Here is a 15,031-nt window from a genome sequence, read left to right on the forward strand (position 1 = left end):
TGTTGCTCAACGCGGAAGTGTGACGTCATAGCATACACCCTCACAACTGTCTAGATTTTTGAAGATGAAAGGAATCAAAAAATTTAATAACATTGGTAAGGTGCTACATTTTTGTGTAGACGAATCGTTTAAAAAAAAATAATAACAATTATAACAAGGCTAAAGTTGAAAGTTGAGTTGAAGGCTCGTGAGCCAATAGTATCACGACTCCAGATCACTTCCGTCACAGAGATACCACGTGGTACCAGCGTCGTAATACTATTGGCTCACGAGCCTTGTTAGAGGTGGGAGCCAAACGTCAGACATCTTCAGACAGACACAACAACACGAGAGAGCGGAATTAACAAGAACAACAGACTACAGGCAAAACATGTCATCTGTGTGTGGCAAAAGCAATGGGGAGAGTTGCCCCCACTCAGAGTCGTCTGAGTCGGAAGATAAGGAACACCCACGTGTGCTCATCCCAGAGTTATGCAGGCTCTTCTATCAGCTGGGCTGGGTGACAGGGACGGGCGGTGGGTTAAGTTTGCGACGCGGAGACCAGATCTACATTGCCCCGTCGGGAGTGCAGAAGGAGAGAATACAGCCAGAGGACATGTTCGTTTGTGATGTGGAAGAAAGAGACGTCAGTGTCCCTCCCGCCTGGAAGAAGCTGAAGAAGAGCCAGTGCACGCCTCTGTTTATGAACGCCTTCACCATGAGAGCGGCCCAGGCTGTCATACACACTCACTCGAAGGCTGCTGTCATGGCCACACTGCTGTATCCGGGTAAGGAATTCCGGATTACTCACCAGGAGATGATCAAGGGCATCCGTATGGGTACCTCTGGCACCAACTACAGATATGACGACACACTGGTGGTGCCCATCATCGAGAACACCCCGGAGGAGCGAGACCTGAAGGACCGTATGGCGCGGGCGATGGATGAGTACCCGGACTCCTGTGCAGTTCTGGTCCGTCGACACGGCGTCTACGTGTGGGGCGAGTCATGGGAGAAAGCCAAGACGATGTGTGAATGCTACGATTATCTTTTCGACATTGCCGTCCAGATGAAGCAGTGTGGACTGGATCCTTCTGCCCTCCCGACAGAAGATAATGGCATCGTTTGACATTAGACACAACTAGATTAAAGTTTTAAAAAACTGATCTGCGTTCTCCACACATGCAGTAGACCTATCACATTCAGTGGTATCGATGTTACCGGAGGATAATTACCACATTATGCTTCTGCAAGGACGCAAAAAGTTTTAGTCATTATGGCGTTTCCTCCCATAAACCACTGACATACCCAAAATAATCTCAATAAAATGTTTATTTCATTCCTTCATATCAAACTGTTTTTTGACTTAACTGCATCTAACACATAAATGAGGAACTCTGTCTCTGTATCTCTGTATCTGTTCCTGTTCCCATATTCCTAACACTGTTGGTCTGAGCATTCATATTTGGCACAGGTCCTGGACAGACAGTGACAGCCTGCTTTTCATTGAAATAATTAGGGCCAACTACATATAGTCTGGTTTCGCCAGACCCAATTTGCAAAAATGCAAAGGGTCTGGAAACAGTTGCTTTCCGATTCCCAAGGGAACATGGATACCAGGGATACCAATAGGCATAGATCAAAATGCCTCTGGACACAATTGGATAGACCTACAACCAATCAGTGGAAACGTCCCCTCTGTTCCGTCATCTTGTTAAGCCCGCCCCATATTAGATAAACGGTTGTGATGGGCACAAACCACATTTCTGTTCGAGCGGATTCCGTTAGAACGGTTGGATATCCAGACTGATCTGTGGAGTGAAATCGAATGTCAGCTCGCGAGATCCGGCTGGCGACGGCATGCTAAACTATATGACAAATTACTGATAAATAATTAGAATGAATGAGAACACGTCTCTTCCGCCATCTTGGATCACACACCTCGCAGGACTTGCCAAACAGAAAATTATACCGTGATGCTTATTTTCCCTATGTTCTACTCACTCACTTATGCTAAAAATGTTAACGATCAGAACAGTAGTTGTTACCTCTGCAAAAGCACAGGGCTAGAGGTAATGTTTTCGGTGGTGTTGTTGGGTAGGTGGGTGCATGTATGCGTTTGTGCCTTTGTTAGCAGGATTACGCAAGAACAACGAAATTCGGTGGAAGGGTGTAGTATGTTCCATCCTAGAACCCATTACATTTTGGAGCAGATCCTAAGCACAGGCCGGACCCACGAATGAAAACAGTACTTAGAACGAAGCCAGCTCCCTGTGTGGGGGTGCTAGAGACACAGGGTTTGGACTGGGGTGTGTGGAGGTAGAGCCCAGAGTTCACCACATTGCCCCCCGCCGGCTGTGACTCGAGGGGGGCACCACAGAGCCAGCCAAATACAGCCACCCATTCACCTCACCAGTCATTTTTACCTCTGCCTCAGCGACAGTGCAGGGCGAGAGGTAATGTTATCGGTGCCATGTGTTTGTCTGTTAGCAGGATTATGCAAAAACAACCTGACCCATTTTCATGAAACTCGGTGGAAGGGTGTAGCATGGTCCAACTTAGAACCCATTAAATTTTGGAGTGGATCCAAATCACAGGTCGGGTCCACAAACCGCCCAAACACGGCCAGCCATTCACCTCCATTCATTTTTTAGACCAGGTTTACACTAAAACTACCTGACTGCTATCATGAAACTCGGTGGAGGGGGTGTACAGTAGCATGGACCAATTTAGAACTCATCGAATTTTGGCACTTCACAGAGCCACAAAATGTATTCAGGGGCGGAGGTCTGTGCTCTCTGAGCACCATTTCTAGTTGTTGCATGAAATTAGTCATCTTCTGGTCGATGTAGCAGTCAGTAAAATCGTCCAAATGTAGAGAGGTGAGCATCATTGGATTCCTCAGAATCTAGCTACAGTATGTGCTTCTGAGCAGTTTGGAGTTGATTAGTATCATTAAAAGTACAGAGAATAACTGCCCTTTCACCACCATTCATTTGGGGCTTGGGCTTATTATTATTTTATTAAAGTTCATGTCTGTCTGTCTATCTCTCTATCTATATCTATCTATCTATCTATCTCTCTATCTATCTATATCTATCTATCTATCTATCTATCTATCTATCTAGTTTAAGACCATGAAACTAGGTTTGAGGTGTGGGAGGCGGCGTTGAGACCCCGCAGGAGGGATTTCCATCCAAAAGCAATTTTAATAGCTTGAACTTTAAGACGGTACCAATTAAAGGTCACTCAGCTGGAGTTCTCACCTTAGATCAGTCTTAATAGAATGATCGACACCAGCCTACCCCAGAGAGCTTCTGGCATACTGCCCCATACAGTTCCCCGAGCTGCCCAACAGAGACGTTAGGAGACTGGTTGGAGTGTTTTTCTAAGGATGTCAGTCAAGCCTTGTCCTATGGTGTGTTCCATATGAGGGAAGCCACAGGGCAATTGTTCTCTTGTGAACCTTGAGCCCAACTTTGGGTGAAAATGGGTGAAAACATGGATTCTACAACAGGTCCTACCCATCGCTGTTTGGCATGCGTGTGAGCGTGATAACGTTAATTGCACTGTGATCACCCCTTTCTGCATTGTTTCAGTGTTTGCACACATTGTATAGTGTGGTAAAAATTGCACAAGTGGATAGCCCATACCTCCACCCAGTTGGCCCTTAGCCCAGTATTTTAGAATATACTTGTTTTATTATCAACTGTGCCGAACATGTCTGCAGAACAAATGTGTGCAGTATAGTGGACAACCAAATTCTTAGGCAACGATCAGCTGTGTAGTATTGGGGAAAAAATATTTAAAAAAAAAAAGGTTTAGTAAAAATGTAACCTTATCTCTCAACCAAACCAGTGTCCTCCAAACTAAATCATTCAAACACTTATCCTGGGCCCAAATGTAAAATATTACATCTCTTACAAGATACTTGTGGTGGCACATCTAAAAGTACTGGATATGGTAAATGGACTGCACTTATACAGCTCCTCTATCCAAAGCGCCTTTGCAATGGCCTCTCATTCACCCATTCACACACACATCCCCACACCAATGGCGGTAGCTGCCATGCAAGGTGTTGGCCTGCTCATTGGGAGCAATTTAGGGTTCAGTGTCTTGTCCAGAGACACTTCGATGTGTGGACAGGGACTGGGATTCTGACCGCTGACCCTACGATCATTGGACGGCCTTCTCTACCTCCTAAGCCATGACCGTTTGTATGGTTCAGAGTGATCCATGGAGGGACACACCCATACCTCTATGGACCTATACCTCCATGCTATGGACATACCCATACCTCCATGGACATACCGCACAAACTCTGATCACCACGATGCTCACGTACGTTCACAACGGCCCATGATTATCGGCCCAGTGTGTCAGGGGCTTACTCACTGGCTCAGTCAGTCCTTATTTTCCCAGTTAGTCCATTCAATTGTTCCTAAATGCTGATGGACATCCAGGCCTAATGCCTATAATTAAGCTCAGACATCCCCCCTCCCACCACGCGGTGGCAGTAGTGCACCAGTAGTGAGTGCGAATCGGACCAGAGAAACTCTTCTGTTACCATGCAACGACTAGACGCTCCTGCTAGTATGCATGGCGGCCAGCTAATCGTCCTTAGTTTGTTTACAATACGGTATTTTACAGCTGGTTCTAGCGTAACGTTCTATCTAAACTAACCAGCTAGATATTAGTATATGGTTAGCTGCTATATTTGTAAGTGGTTAGCTAACTACCTCGTCGAGATGCACATGCTCTTGCGTGAATGAGTAAGCTGGCTAGCTTGACAACTAGTTTGGCTTATTAAGTAGCAGTGACTAGCTTGCTTGCTAGCCAGGTCTACACTCAAAAACAGCACACAAGAAAGAAAAAGTTGGCTAACGTTTAGCTGGCTAACATTAACGTTTAGCTCCATACCATGGCGGACGGCTGGAGCACCAACACAGGAGAGGCTGTGTACCGTTCACGGGATGCTGTCAAAAACCTAAAAATAAAGTAAGACCAATCATATATGCATGTAAGCTGTAGAAGTGGTATTCTAGCTAGGCTTTCAAGCCACGTGGTGTATATTGATAATTTCGTTGCATAGTACAACCATCTTCTTGTATTAGTCAAATAAACGTCTTTGAACATGTCACAGCTGTCTGATAATGTCATGATGCAGTCATGTATTGGCATATATACAGATTGTATGGCACCACGACTGGCCAATAACTATTTAGCTAACTATCTGAAATTATTATAAAATTAATTGAAATAGCACAAGACAGGACACTGCTTGTTTGGCCCAGTTAGAATGTAAACTGTGGTATCTGTCACAGGGTGCACATTCAGAGGTTTACCTCCACAGCTGCCCTGTCTCAACACCTCCAGCAGCAGGTGCTGAATCAACAGGAGAGAGGAGACATTGAAATGGACACATTCTCACAGGGTCGATCAGGTATTTACTGTATTTTGCTGTGGAGTAATAGGTTTCCAGAAGGTACTACTACTACACTTAAACTTTCTATGTCCAGTAGCCTTGTCAGACCATCCTGATCCAGCTCTTTCAGGATGAAAGGATGGTCTCACAAGGCTAACTGTCCAGGGCCTTATCAGAATCAAGTTATATCTATCTCTAATCGTGAACTGTGTTGTTGACTGTTGGTGTATTTCAGCTGGCGATGATGAAGAAGAGCTGGTTGTTGGTTGGCAGGAGAAGCTGTTTAGTCAGGTAGTTCTTCAGTTCCATATAGATGGCATTGTATGTGCTACCTTTACATTTGGTGTAAATATATTCAGTTTCTGTGTTTGTGTGTGTGTGTGTGTGTGTGTGTGTGTGTGTGTGTGTGTGTAGTATGAAGTGGACTTGTTTCAGGGTGAGTCCGTGTGCCAAACCCCTCTAGAGAGGCAGTATCGTACCGAGATCCTGGCCATGGAGGAGACCAGGGGAAAGCGGAACCACAGGATCTTCACATACACCGATTTCGACCGCTACACCAACTGGGAGGGGGTACGGTTCACACACCAGTTCATACACTCCGATTTGACTTTGTATCTTGCTTTTATAAGAGTCATGGGACCATCAGCTCTCTGCTGAACCACATGCGTAGAGCTGTGATAGTCTGTGATATGAATCCAAAAAGCCTAGCAGGGGTTCTTAACTAAGTAGGTGCACTATCACAAAACTTTTCTGGCTGTGCGTCGCGGTGCCACGATCTAAAGCCGTTGTTCTGATCCCGCCTGCAGCATTCCCAGAGCGCGGTGACGACGCTGAAGTCCACGCCCACCTTCCTGGCGGAGAGGATGGCCAATGTGAGACACAGACGCCAGGATAGGCGCCCGGTGTAGGTCACAAACTCAACAACTCATCAGAATATCCCACGTCTGTGTATAACCGCCTCCAGGTTGTCAAAGAACGGAGCAAATCTTTCTTTTATCTTTCAGATTTTTTGAATAAACTTGATAGTGTCAGCGTGAGAGAAGTGACCTACTGTTTCAGTCCAGTCACTCGTGTACATTACGTGAGGGTACATTACATGATGCACAGGCGCAGTGCAAACTAACACTAAATTCAGACGATGCCTGTTGGTATGAGTGAACATAGCCAGCGGAGAGGTTTGCACATTTTCTGAGATATTACACTTATAAATACAAAGTGCGCTCCCACACGTAATGGTGATTGTCATTCCACTCCATAATGTTCAGTGCTCCGCGGTGTTCAGTCCGCTGCACGCTAGTTCTAATTTTCACGGTCGTTCCGTTCAGGTACGGACGGCGGCGTGTTGAGGAACCCGACCGGGCTTGAAGAACTCATCCCCTGTTTCTGATATCGTTCTTCTGTTGTTCTGCAGAGACAGCAGCATCCCCAAGTCTAAGCTGATCACCTGGGAGCCCACGGAGGAGTTTGTGAAGACCAGCCACGTGGTCAACACGCCCGTGCAGACGATGCACATCATGGGGGACCTGGGACCTCCGGGCAAGTGAGTAGGACTGGGACGGTGTTAGTGCGCCATCTTTTGTACACCATTATTCACAATAATGGGTATTATGCACTGTTCATTAACCAGAATGCTATTACACCGTTCACTCACACTTAACGGCTTGTGGCAGTGATGTTGAGCCACTGTTGCTCAACGCCGTTGTGCTTTCTGTCATAACTGTTCGATCACCACACATTGTTCAATCACCTCACATAATAGTACACAATAAGCCATTGCTTAGGACTGTGAGAGCTATTAGCTGTGAGAAATCTTTGTACCATAACCCTCTGCATACCGAATCACCCTAAATCAGTATTAAGTCAACACAGATGCCTTTCTGCATTATGCTTAACTATAGATCTTCTTATAGATCAACTAACCTTTGTTGAGACTGCTTTGCATGGATCGAGTCCACAACTGACACATACAGTAGTAGCTTACTGACCACTCTTTGGTACAGTATTGTGAGTTGAATTGAGAACTTTGGGTAACACTTTATTTGAAGGGGTGTGCATAATAAGACTGTCATGACACTGTCATAACCATGACATGACACATGAAGGAATCTTATGACATGGAAATATGTTAGTGCATGCGTGCACCAAAACGTGTCTTGATCATCATGCATTCGCGTTCAATTTTAACTCGCACTCTCAAAAATAATGGTCGCATATGCAGCCATTTTGGTCGCAGTCTCTAGCCCTGTTGAGGGCATGATTTGCGCGTGTGGGCGTTTTGCCTCGCAAAAAAAAAGTGTCTTGTCAGTTTTACGCACACCCGTTCAAATAAAGCGTTACTGAACTTTGTGTCCGCCTGCTTCACAGACTGGGTCAAAAGTTGAAGGAGTGTTTGCTGTGCACCATTAGAGCAGACAGCAACGGAGTGGTCACCATCAAACCGGACTTCAACAAAGGCAAAGAGCCTTACAGGTGAGTGAGGCCTTCAGAAAGTACAAATACTAACCATGTATTTTGCTCCCGCATGCACCAAACCCAGCTGGTCGGACTGATTACTCCTCCCACCTGGCTGAAGAGTTGAGCTAATTAGAATCAGCTGGTGCGTGGGCGGAGCAAATACATGGCTAGTATTTCAATCAATCAATCAAAGCTTTATTTGTATAGCGCATTTCATACCCAGAGGCAACACAATGCGCTTTACAGAGAACAAGGAAGGTGGGCATACGACCCACTCTCTACATATTGTACTTCCTGAAGCCGCGCTTTAGACCTGCGGTGAGGAGCAGTTGACAAATGGCTGTTATATCCACACCTCAGTTCACATGGGAGAGTGAAACATGGGAGCAGCAAACAGAACTGCACTGGATATCACAACTTAACAGTGCCCTCATTTTTGGACACATCAACCTGGTATATGACTGCTACTAACAACACCTCATTTGTGTAGCAGGGAGTAGGCTCAAACAAGATGCTATATGACTGGGGTAGTCAGCGTGAATAGGAACCAGTTACACTTTACTATACATATTCATTAAAGGTGCAGTATGCGGTTTGGCTCTGAAGTACTTTTTGTTATATTTTTTGTCATTTTCATTACATCATGACAACAATCAATAAATAAAGTGCTCTGACACTAAAATTTAATAAATATGTAGTCTATGGAAGTTCCAGGACTGTTATAATTGTGTCCAATCATTCTGAGTTGCCACCTTGAAATGATTGGATGGCTTACCTACCTACCTCAACCTATCTACCTGCCTAGAGAGTGTCATTTGTTTTCTCCCAGTTTGTAGGAGTGGCTTTGGAGGGAGTACTGAAGGGTGATTTTTTCGGTTGCATTTTTCAAAATAGTTCAACATTTTTCCTAAGTCTTAACAGGAAATCACAAAGCGCCTACAGCGCCGTTACAAACAGACACATTTTTGTGCGGGGGGCCTTCCTCGGGGTGTCCTTGGGGCTCGGCCGGTGACGTTGCGCTGTCTGTGCCCGGGTCCAGGGTGGAGACGGAGGGGGAGAAGAGAGAGGTTTGGCGCCTCACGCTGGAGAACGTGTCGGCCGCCATCAGCCCAGAGGAGAGGGAGAGGGAGCAGCGCATGTACAAAGACGTATGTTCCCGGCCACCCCGTTTAAAAGAGAACGCCCAGTTCCCCCCTTGAACTGATCTCTGATCAAACATGGTTGGATAGGTGAAAGCACATGCTCCTCTGAACAGCTGATACTAGTCCAGTGTTGTCAGACCAGGGATTTCTAAAAGGAAGTCCTAATACTGTAAGTTAATGTAAGTGACTACAGAGGTCAAATTAATAGATAGCTCAATCATCAAGTGAATGTGTTGGAGATATTACAGAGACATGCAACTGTTTAAGACTCATTAAGCTAATATATGATTATTTAATGTTTGTTGGGACATACAGTATTAAGCGGATTAAAATTTGAGCCATCATGCGGTGAAGAGACTGCCAGTCCCTGGAGCCGTCAGACTTGTGGTGTTTTCAAATCTTTTCTGCGTCAACAGTTATACGTGCGGCATAGAGATTACCTCAGCAGCCTCGTCGGACAAGACTTTGAAATGGTATGCACCATTTGGTATGCACTGAGCTTTTAAAAGTTATTCAGTAAAGTAACCATGACTGGTAACCAGTCCAAACCAGTCCTATCCAGACCAAAAATAGCATGAAGACTGAATTGAAGATTTTTCCCCTGTTAGTACAGAGATAGTGAAACAGTTCAATTCAAACACCGTTCAACCCCACCCCCCTCCCTCTCCCTCCTACTGGTTCTATACAATACAAGCAAATAGTGGTAAGTAAATAGATAGAGTAAAATAAAACAACATCAACAGCAAAGGACAAGCAAATGATAGTAAAGACTGTTGGGTTTATTCAAATGTCTGGATGCCTGAGGGGATGTGTGTGTGTCCTCCCCTCCAGCCTCCTCCTGGGATTCTACGCCTGCTGGTGAACGGAGAGATCGGTGAGTTGAAAAGTGACCGTCTGGTAGTCCAGTGGTTAGCGAGAGCATCCGGCTGGTGACCAAAAGGTTGCTGGTTCGAGACCAGGCCACTCTTTGTCAAGTGATTTCCCAATCAGTCGTTTCCTACCACTGTGCCCCTTGAGCAAGGCGCTTAATCCCAACACTAGCTCATAATTGTAAGTCGCTTTGGATAAAAAAGTGCTAAATGACTAAAATGCAGAAATGGAACTTAAAAGTATAACAAGTGTCATTAATAGCAGTGGAAGGTTACTTATGAGTTCTCATTCCCTCACCAGTCTCGGCCAAGGGCTTTGAATACGACAACCTCTACATCCACTTCTTCATGGAGCTTCCAAACAGTAGGTCTCTCAAAGCCAACTATGTCAACACTGTAACCACAACCAGACATGTAAACCATAACCAGACCTGTAACCATAACCAGACATGTAAACCATAACCGGACATGTTACCATAACCGGACATGTTACCATAACCAGACATGTAAACCATAACCAGACATGTAAACCATAACCAGACATGTAAACCATAACCAGACCTGTAACCATAACCAGACATGTAACCATAACCAGACCTGTAACCATAACCAGACATGTTACCATAACCAGACATGTTACCACAACCAGAAATGTTACCATAACCAGACCTGTAACCATAACCAGACATGTAAACCATAACCAGACCTGTAACCATAACCAGACATGTTACCATAACCAGAAATGTTACCATAACCAGACATGTAAACCAGCACTTCTTCATGTACTTGTCTCTGTCTTTGACAGTCAATGCTGACTGGTGCAGTTTTCATTTAGTAGTTCTGTTTCCAACTCTCATTATATCTAAAGACGAACATTTGTTTTTTGGTTGACGTGTAGATTGGTCCGGTCTGCCGTTCCAGTCCCTCTCGGGGGTGACCCAGACGTGTCGCACGCGGACCCTAGGGAAGGTAGGGTCACAGGTCACACAGCCTCCAGATCCACTTTGGGACAACAGTGGAACCTTCAAATCAAATATAGCGCATTCCATACACAGAGGCAACACAATGCGCTTTACAGAGAGCAATGGGGGGGTGGGCATAGGTCCCACCCCTACATATTCCAGAGAGAAGCAAAAAAACAGTTTCACCCGGGGGCCAGAAAAGTGAGCTGTAAAAATTCTTCCCTTACCTCTCTCAACCAGACGATCGAGCAAGCTCCTGGAAAATGTCTGTCTATTGGCTAAGAACATATACAGAGCAGTAAACATGGGGTAGATACTTCATAAGAGAGACATGACTAACAGGAGAGTGCACAAATAGTTACAGAGAAGTTCAATATACTGTCCGCTCTGACCCACAGGACAACGTGGCTTTCTTCAGCTACCCCTTCAGCTTTGAGGCCTTCTACAGGAAGGAGGATGCCAGCGAAGGTCAGCTCCCAACGCGGCCCTTCCCCCGTAGCTGCGTAGCAAGCCCACGACATCACTTGATGATGTCAGCAGTAGCATCATAGAGCATCATTATACAGTTGCTGCTTCCTGGTGTAACGTATGCATTCCCGTACGCTCGGTGATGTCACCGCAGACTCGCTTCCCCAGTGGCCGGTGCTGTACTTCAAGGTCCTCTCCCTGGACACCTGGCAGCGCTACCGGACGGAGGGCTACGGCTACCTGGTCCTCCCGGCAACCCCTGGTATGACGTCACCGGCTTGACAGAGAGCTGGAGCCCCGGTCACCACCAGATGGCGCCCATGAGTTGTCCTATGTGTATATTTGCAATGGATGTGCTGTAGTTAAGTGGCAGTATTCAACTTAGGTCATTGTCAAAATAAGCACTGACAAGGCAAGACTCTGATGTGTGCTCTCTCTCTCTGTATATACTGTATATATACATATGTATGTGTCCATGTGCATGCCTAAATGTGTGTGCGTGCATGTGTGTGCGTGTGTGTGTGTGTGTGCGTGCATGTGTGTGCGTGGGTGCTTGTGTGTGTGTGTGCATGTGTGTGTGTGTGCGTGTGTGTGTGCGTGTGTGTGCGCGTGTGTGCGTGCATGTGTGTGTGTGCGTGTGTGTGTGCGTGCCGTACAGGGAAGCACACATTGACCTGCTCCTCCTGGCGGCCGCTGCAGACCGGAACAGTGTCGGAGCTGAGGCGTTTCTTCATCGGAGGATCTTCTGAGCTGGAGGACGACAGCTACGTCCGGGTCCCAGGGACCTTCAAGGTAGGACGCCATCTTGACCTCCAACACAGTATGAAATGTTTTATTATGTCTTCTTGTGTGGACACTAGGGAGAAGACAAGAGTTGTTACTGAGGTAATAACTAATGGGAATCCTAAATAAAGAAACAGTATGCTGGCGTTTTACCTCTCCTCTATGCGTGTGTACTACTACTACATGGATTTAGAGACTGTATCAGGGTTTATACACAAGCTAGCCTGGAGATTTCCACACCAGGCCTCTGTCCGCATTTACATCCAGCTATCTGTGGAAGTGAACGAGTGTGAGGGCCCCACTGTGGAGAAGGGCAGAGTTAGGATGCAGCATGAGCTACTGCACCCACATGGTGGGCAGGGAGAGACTCAGGAAGAGCTTCTTCTCCCCAGGCCATCCGGCATGTGAATGACTCTACTGTAGCTAACATATACAGTGTCAACGTATCTATTGTACATAGTGTCAGTATTATAGTGTATATAATGTGACCATATCAATCAAAGCTTTATTTCAATCAAAGCTTTATTTCAATCAAAGCTTTATTTGTATAGCGCATTTCATACACAGAGGTAACACAATGCGCTTTACAGAGAACAAGGGAGGTGGGTATACGTCCCAGGGGAAGTAAAAAAAACAAAAACAGTATCACCCAGGGGCCAGAAAAGCGAGCTGTAAAAATTCTTCCCTGACCCCTCTCAACGAGACGATTGAGCAAGCTCCTGGAGTATGTTTGTCCAACGGCTAAGAACATTTATAGAGCAATAAATTATATTAATTAGACCATATGTGTTTAATGCATAATATGACAGTTTATCCACCCCCACCCCCCAAAGATTATTTATATTTATAGCATATACATAATTCATCCATGCCTGTACGTTATGTGTAATTTGTAATTATTTATATATATTTTTATAGCACATCACGGAGCCGGCAGTAACATTTCGCTGTACGTTTTACAATGTACTATACGCTTGTGACGAATACAATTTGAAGAAAACATTTCAAATATATTTAAATGCGTTCGAAAGGGTTGTTTGTTTTACGGGTCTTCGCATGCCTGCTTAGGGAGAGAGGCTGAGTCGGTTGGGGTTTCGCACCGAGACCACGGGGTGCGTGACCTTCACCCTGCACTGTATCCAGCACGCCAGGTGAGTCCTCATGTCTACTCTTCATCGCCACACTTCAGCTTCTCAGAATCATTTCGATAACTGATTTTGGTCATTTTTGTATAATTGGTAAAATTGCATTCAAGTAGCTTCACATTCCTCTCCAAATAGTACAAGGGGAGTTAACATCGGTTATAAAGTCTTCTATGGATATTCATACAGTATCATTGTATCTGGTAAAACAAAGGTTTCTGGAAAGAATGTCGTCTTTATATGCCGAGTCTGGTAAAGTGATTGCGTCGCAGATAAAGAGGAACACTCCTAGAGCAGGAGAATAAGAATTACTGTCATCAGTCTGTGAAAGTAACTGGACATTTATTAGTTATTATCCACGTCTGTTGTGTGCAGGGTATTTGTTGACGCTGTGTTTCTTGTTGTGTGCATGGCGTTTGTTGATACTGTTACTGTTGTTTGCAAGGTATTTGTTGACGCTGTGTTTCTTGTTGTGTGCATGGCGTTTGTTGATACTGTTTCTGTAGTTTGCAGGGCATGTGTTAACGCTGTGTTTGTTGTTGTGTGCATGGCGTTTGTTGATACCGTTTCTGTTTGCAGGGCATGTGTTGACGCTATGTTTGTTGTTGTGTGCAGGGTGTTTGTTGACGCTGTGTTTGTTGTTGTATCCAGGGCGTTTGTTGACGCCAGTATGCTGAAGAAGAGGAGGCAGAGTGTTCTGGACCAGCTTGGAGGCTTCAGTCAGCAGGGAGCCGTCTACAATGTCCTCGGTAAGGACCTACCTGGACCATTTAAAGTCTCTGTCCTCACCTTGTGGAGGCTGGGCTGGCAGCTGTGTAGAACTGACCACCCCGACTTAAACAGATACTTTACTGATGTTCACTAACATGCTACGTACTTGTATGATCGCTATGAGTGATCTGATTTCACTACGCCTCTCTCTGTCTGTCTGTCTGTCTGTCTGTCTGTCTGTCTGTCTGTCTGTCTGTCTGTCTGTCTGTCATTCTCTCACACACACACACACACACACACACACACAGAGGCATTCCAGAGAGCGAGGAGGCGGATGCAGGAAGCCAGGGAGAGCCTACCCAGAGACCTCATCACCACCACAGGCCAGCCGAACTCTGAATCCTCCGCCTAGACACAGACGACCTGAAGAGCACTGCCCGGCTGCGTGTCCCAGAGCAACCAATCAGAGCACCCAGTCAGAGCACCCAGTCAGAGCCAGCCAATCAGAGACAGCCACTCAGAGCACCCAGTCAGAGCACCCAGTCAGGGCCAGCCAATCAGAGACAGTTACTCAGAGACAGCCACTCAGAGCACCCAGTCAGGGCCAGCCAGTCAAGGCCAGACAATCAGAGCCAGCCTCTCTGTCAGCTTTGTGGACGTTCACGCAGCATGTATTTACAATTTTTACATTTAGACATGCTAAGACGTTTAAAAAAGACTGATCTATTACTTTCTGATATTAGTATTTTTATGACTATGTTGTCGTGTCAGATTAAGCTTGTTTTTTTATATAGTGTAGGGTTTTACAGGACTGTAAATGTATTATGTCAGTGTATTCATAAATAAATGTATTATTATTAATGATTATTATTATTTAGATTTTGCGCCAAAATGTACGCCTAGAACAGGTGCTATAACATATTAGTACATCTGCCCCTAAGTAACTATGAAAGGATTCCGTGGGTGTGAGAGAAATGGCATCAAGCCTACTACCTTACTGTGTCGTCCGGGATCTAATGTCAGCCCTTGGTGGGCGAGTTCTGGACGAGGCCCAGAAGAGGGTCTGAGTGCCAGGAAAGCGCCTGTGCTGGCTCGC

The 15,031-nt window shown here is 45.6% G+C and overlaps 2 protein-coding genes across 3 annotated transcripts; both read left to right on the forward strand.

Moving 5' to 3' along the window:
- Positions 1 to 313: 313 nt before the first annotated feature.
- Positions 314 to 1,321, forward strand: apip (APAF1 interacting protein). Its single transcript, XM_084439907.1, has one exon. It carries the CDS (start codon positions 371 to 373, stop codon positions 1,106 to 1,108), a length of 738 nt encoding a protein of 245 aa, XP_084296033.1. The 5' UTR covers positions 314 to 370; the 3' UTR covers positions 1,109 to 1,321.
- A 3,570-nt stretch (positions 1,322 to 4,891) lies between these two features.
- Positions 4,892 to 14,357, forward strand: mks1 (MKS transition zone complex subunit 1). Of its 2 annotated transcripts, none has more exons than XM_084438379.1 (18): positions 4,892 to 4,977; positions 5,304 to 5,431; positions 5,640 to 5,695; positions 5,819 to 5,974; positions 6,211 to 6,308; positions 6,816 to 6,944; positions 7,769 to 7,873; positions 8,898 to 9,006; positions 9,417 to 9,473; positions 9,832 to 9,874; positions 10,171 to 10,233; positions 10,768 to 10,838; positions 11,230 to 11,299; positions 11,454 to 11,561; positions 11,958 to 12,091; positions 13,151 to 13,233; positions 13,876 to 13,973; positions 14,244 to 14,357. In XM_084438379.1, exons 1-18 carry the CDS (start codon positions 4,901 to 4,903, stop codon positions 14,345 to 14,347), a joined length of 1,689 nt encoding a protein of 562 aa, XP_084294505.1. In that variant the 5' UTR covers positions 4,892 to 4,900; the 3' UTR covers positions 14,348 to 14,357. The 2 variants fall into 2 exon arrangements, with proteins under 2 accessions (XP_084294505.1, XP_084294504.1); XM_084438378.1 differs by having other exon boundaries at positions 5,304 to 5,422.
- The last annotated feature ends 674 nt before the right edge of the window (positions 14,358 to 15,031 follow it).

This window comes from Borostomias antarcticus (genome assembly GCF_949987555.1).
Source record: "Borostomias antarcticus genome assembly, chromosome: 1".
Classification (NCBI taxonomy): domain Eukaryota; kingdom Metazoa; phylum Chordata; class Actinopteri; order Stomiiformes; family Stomiidae; genus Borostomias; species Borostomias antarcticus.

Excerpts from the sequence above, each read along its gene's own strand:
- apip (XM_084439907.1), top strand. The coding sequence starts at position 371 with ATGTCATCTGTGTGTGGCAAAAGCAATGGGGAGAGTTGCCCCCACTCA.
- mks1 (XM_084438379.1), top strand. The coding sequence starts at position 4,901 with ATGGCGGACGGCTGGAGCACCAACACAGGAGAGGCTGTGTACCGTTCA. Across the intron at positions 11,300-11,453 it reads GAAGGAGGATGCCAGCGAAG|ACTCGCTTCCCCAGTGGCCG; the intron begins GTCAGCTCCCAA and ends ATGTCACCGCAG. Across the intron at positions 12,092-13,150 it reads GGGTCCCAGGGACCTTCAAG|GGAGAGAGGCTGAGTCGGTT; the intron begins GTAGGACGCCAT and ends ATGCCTGCTTAG.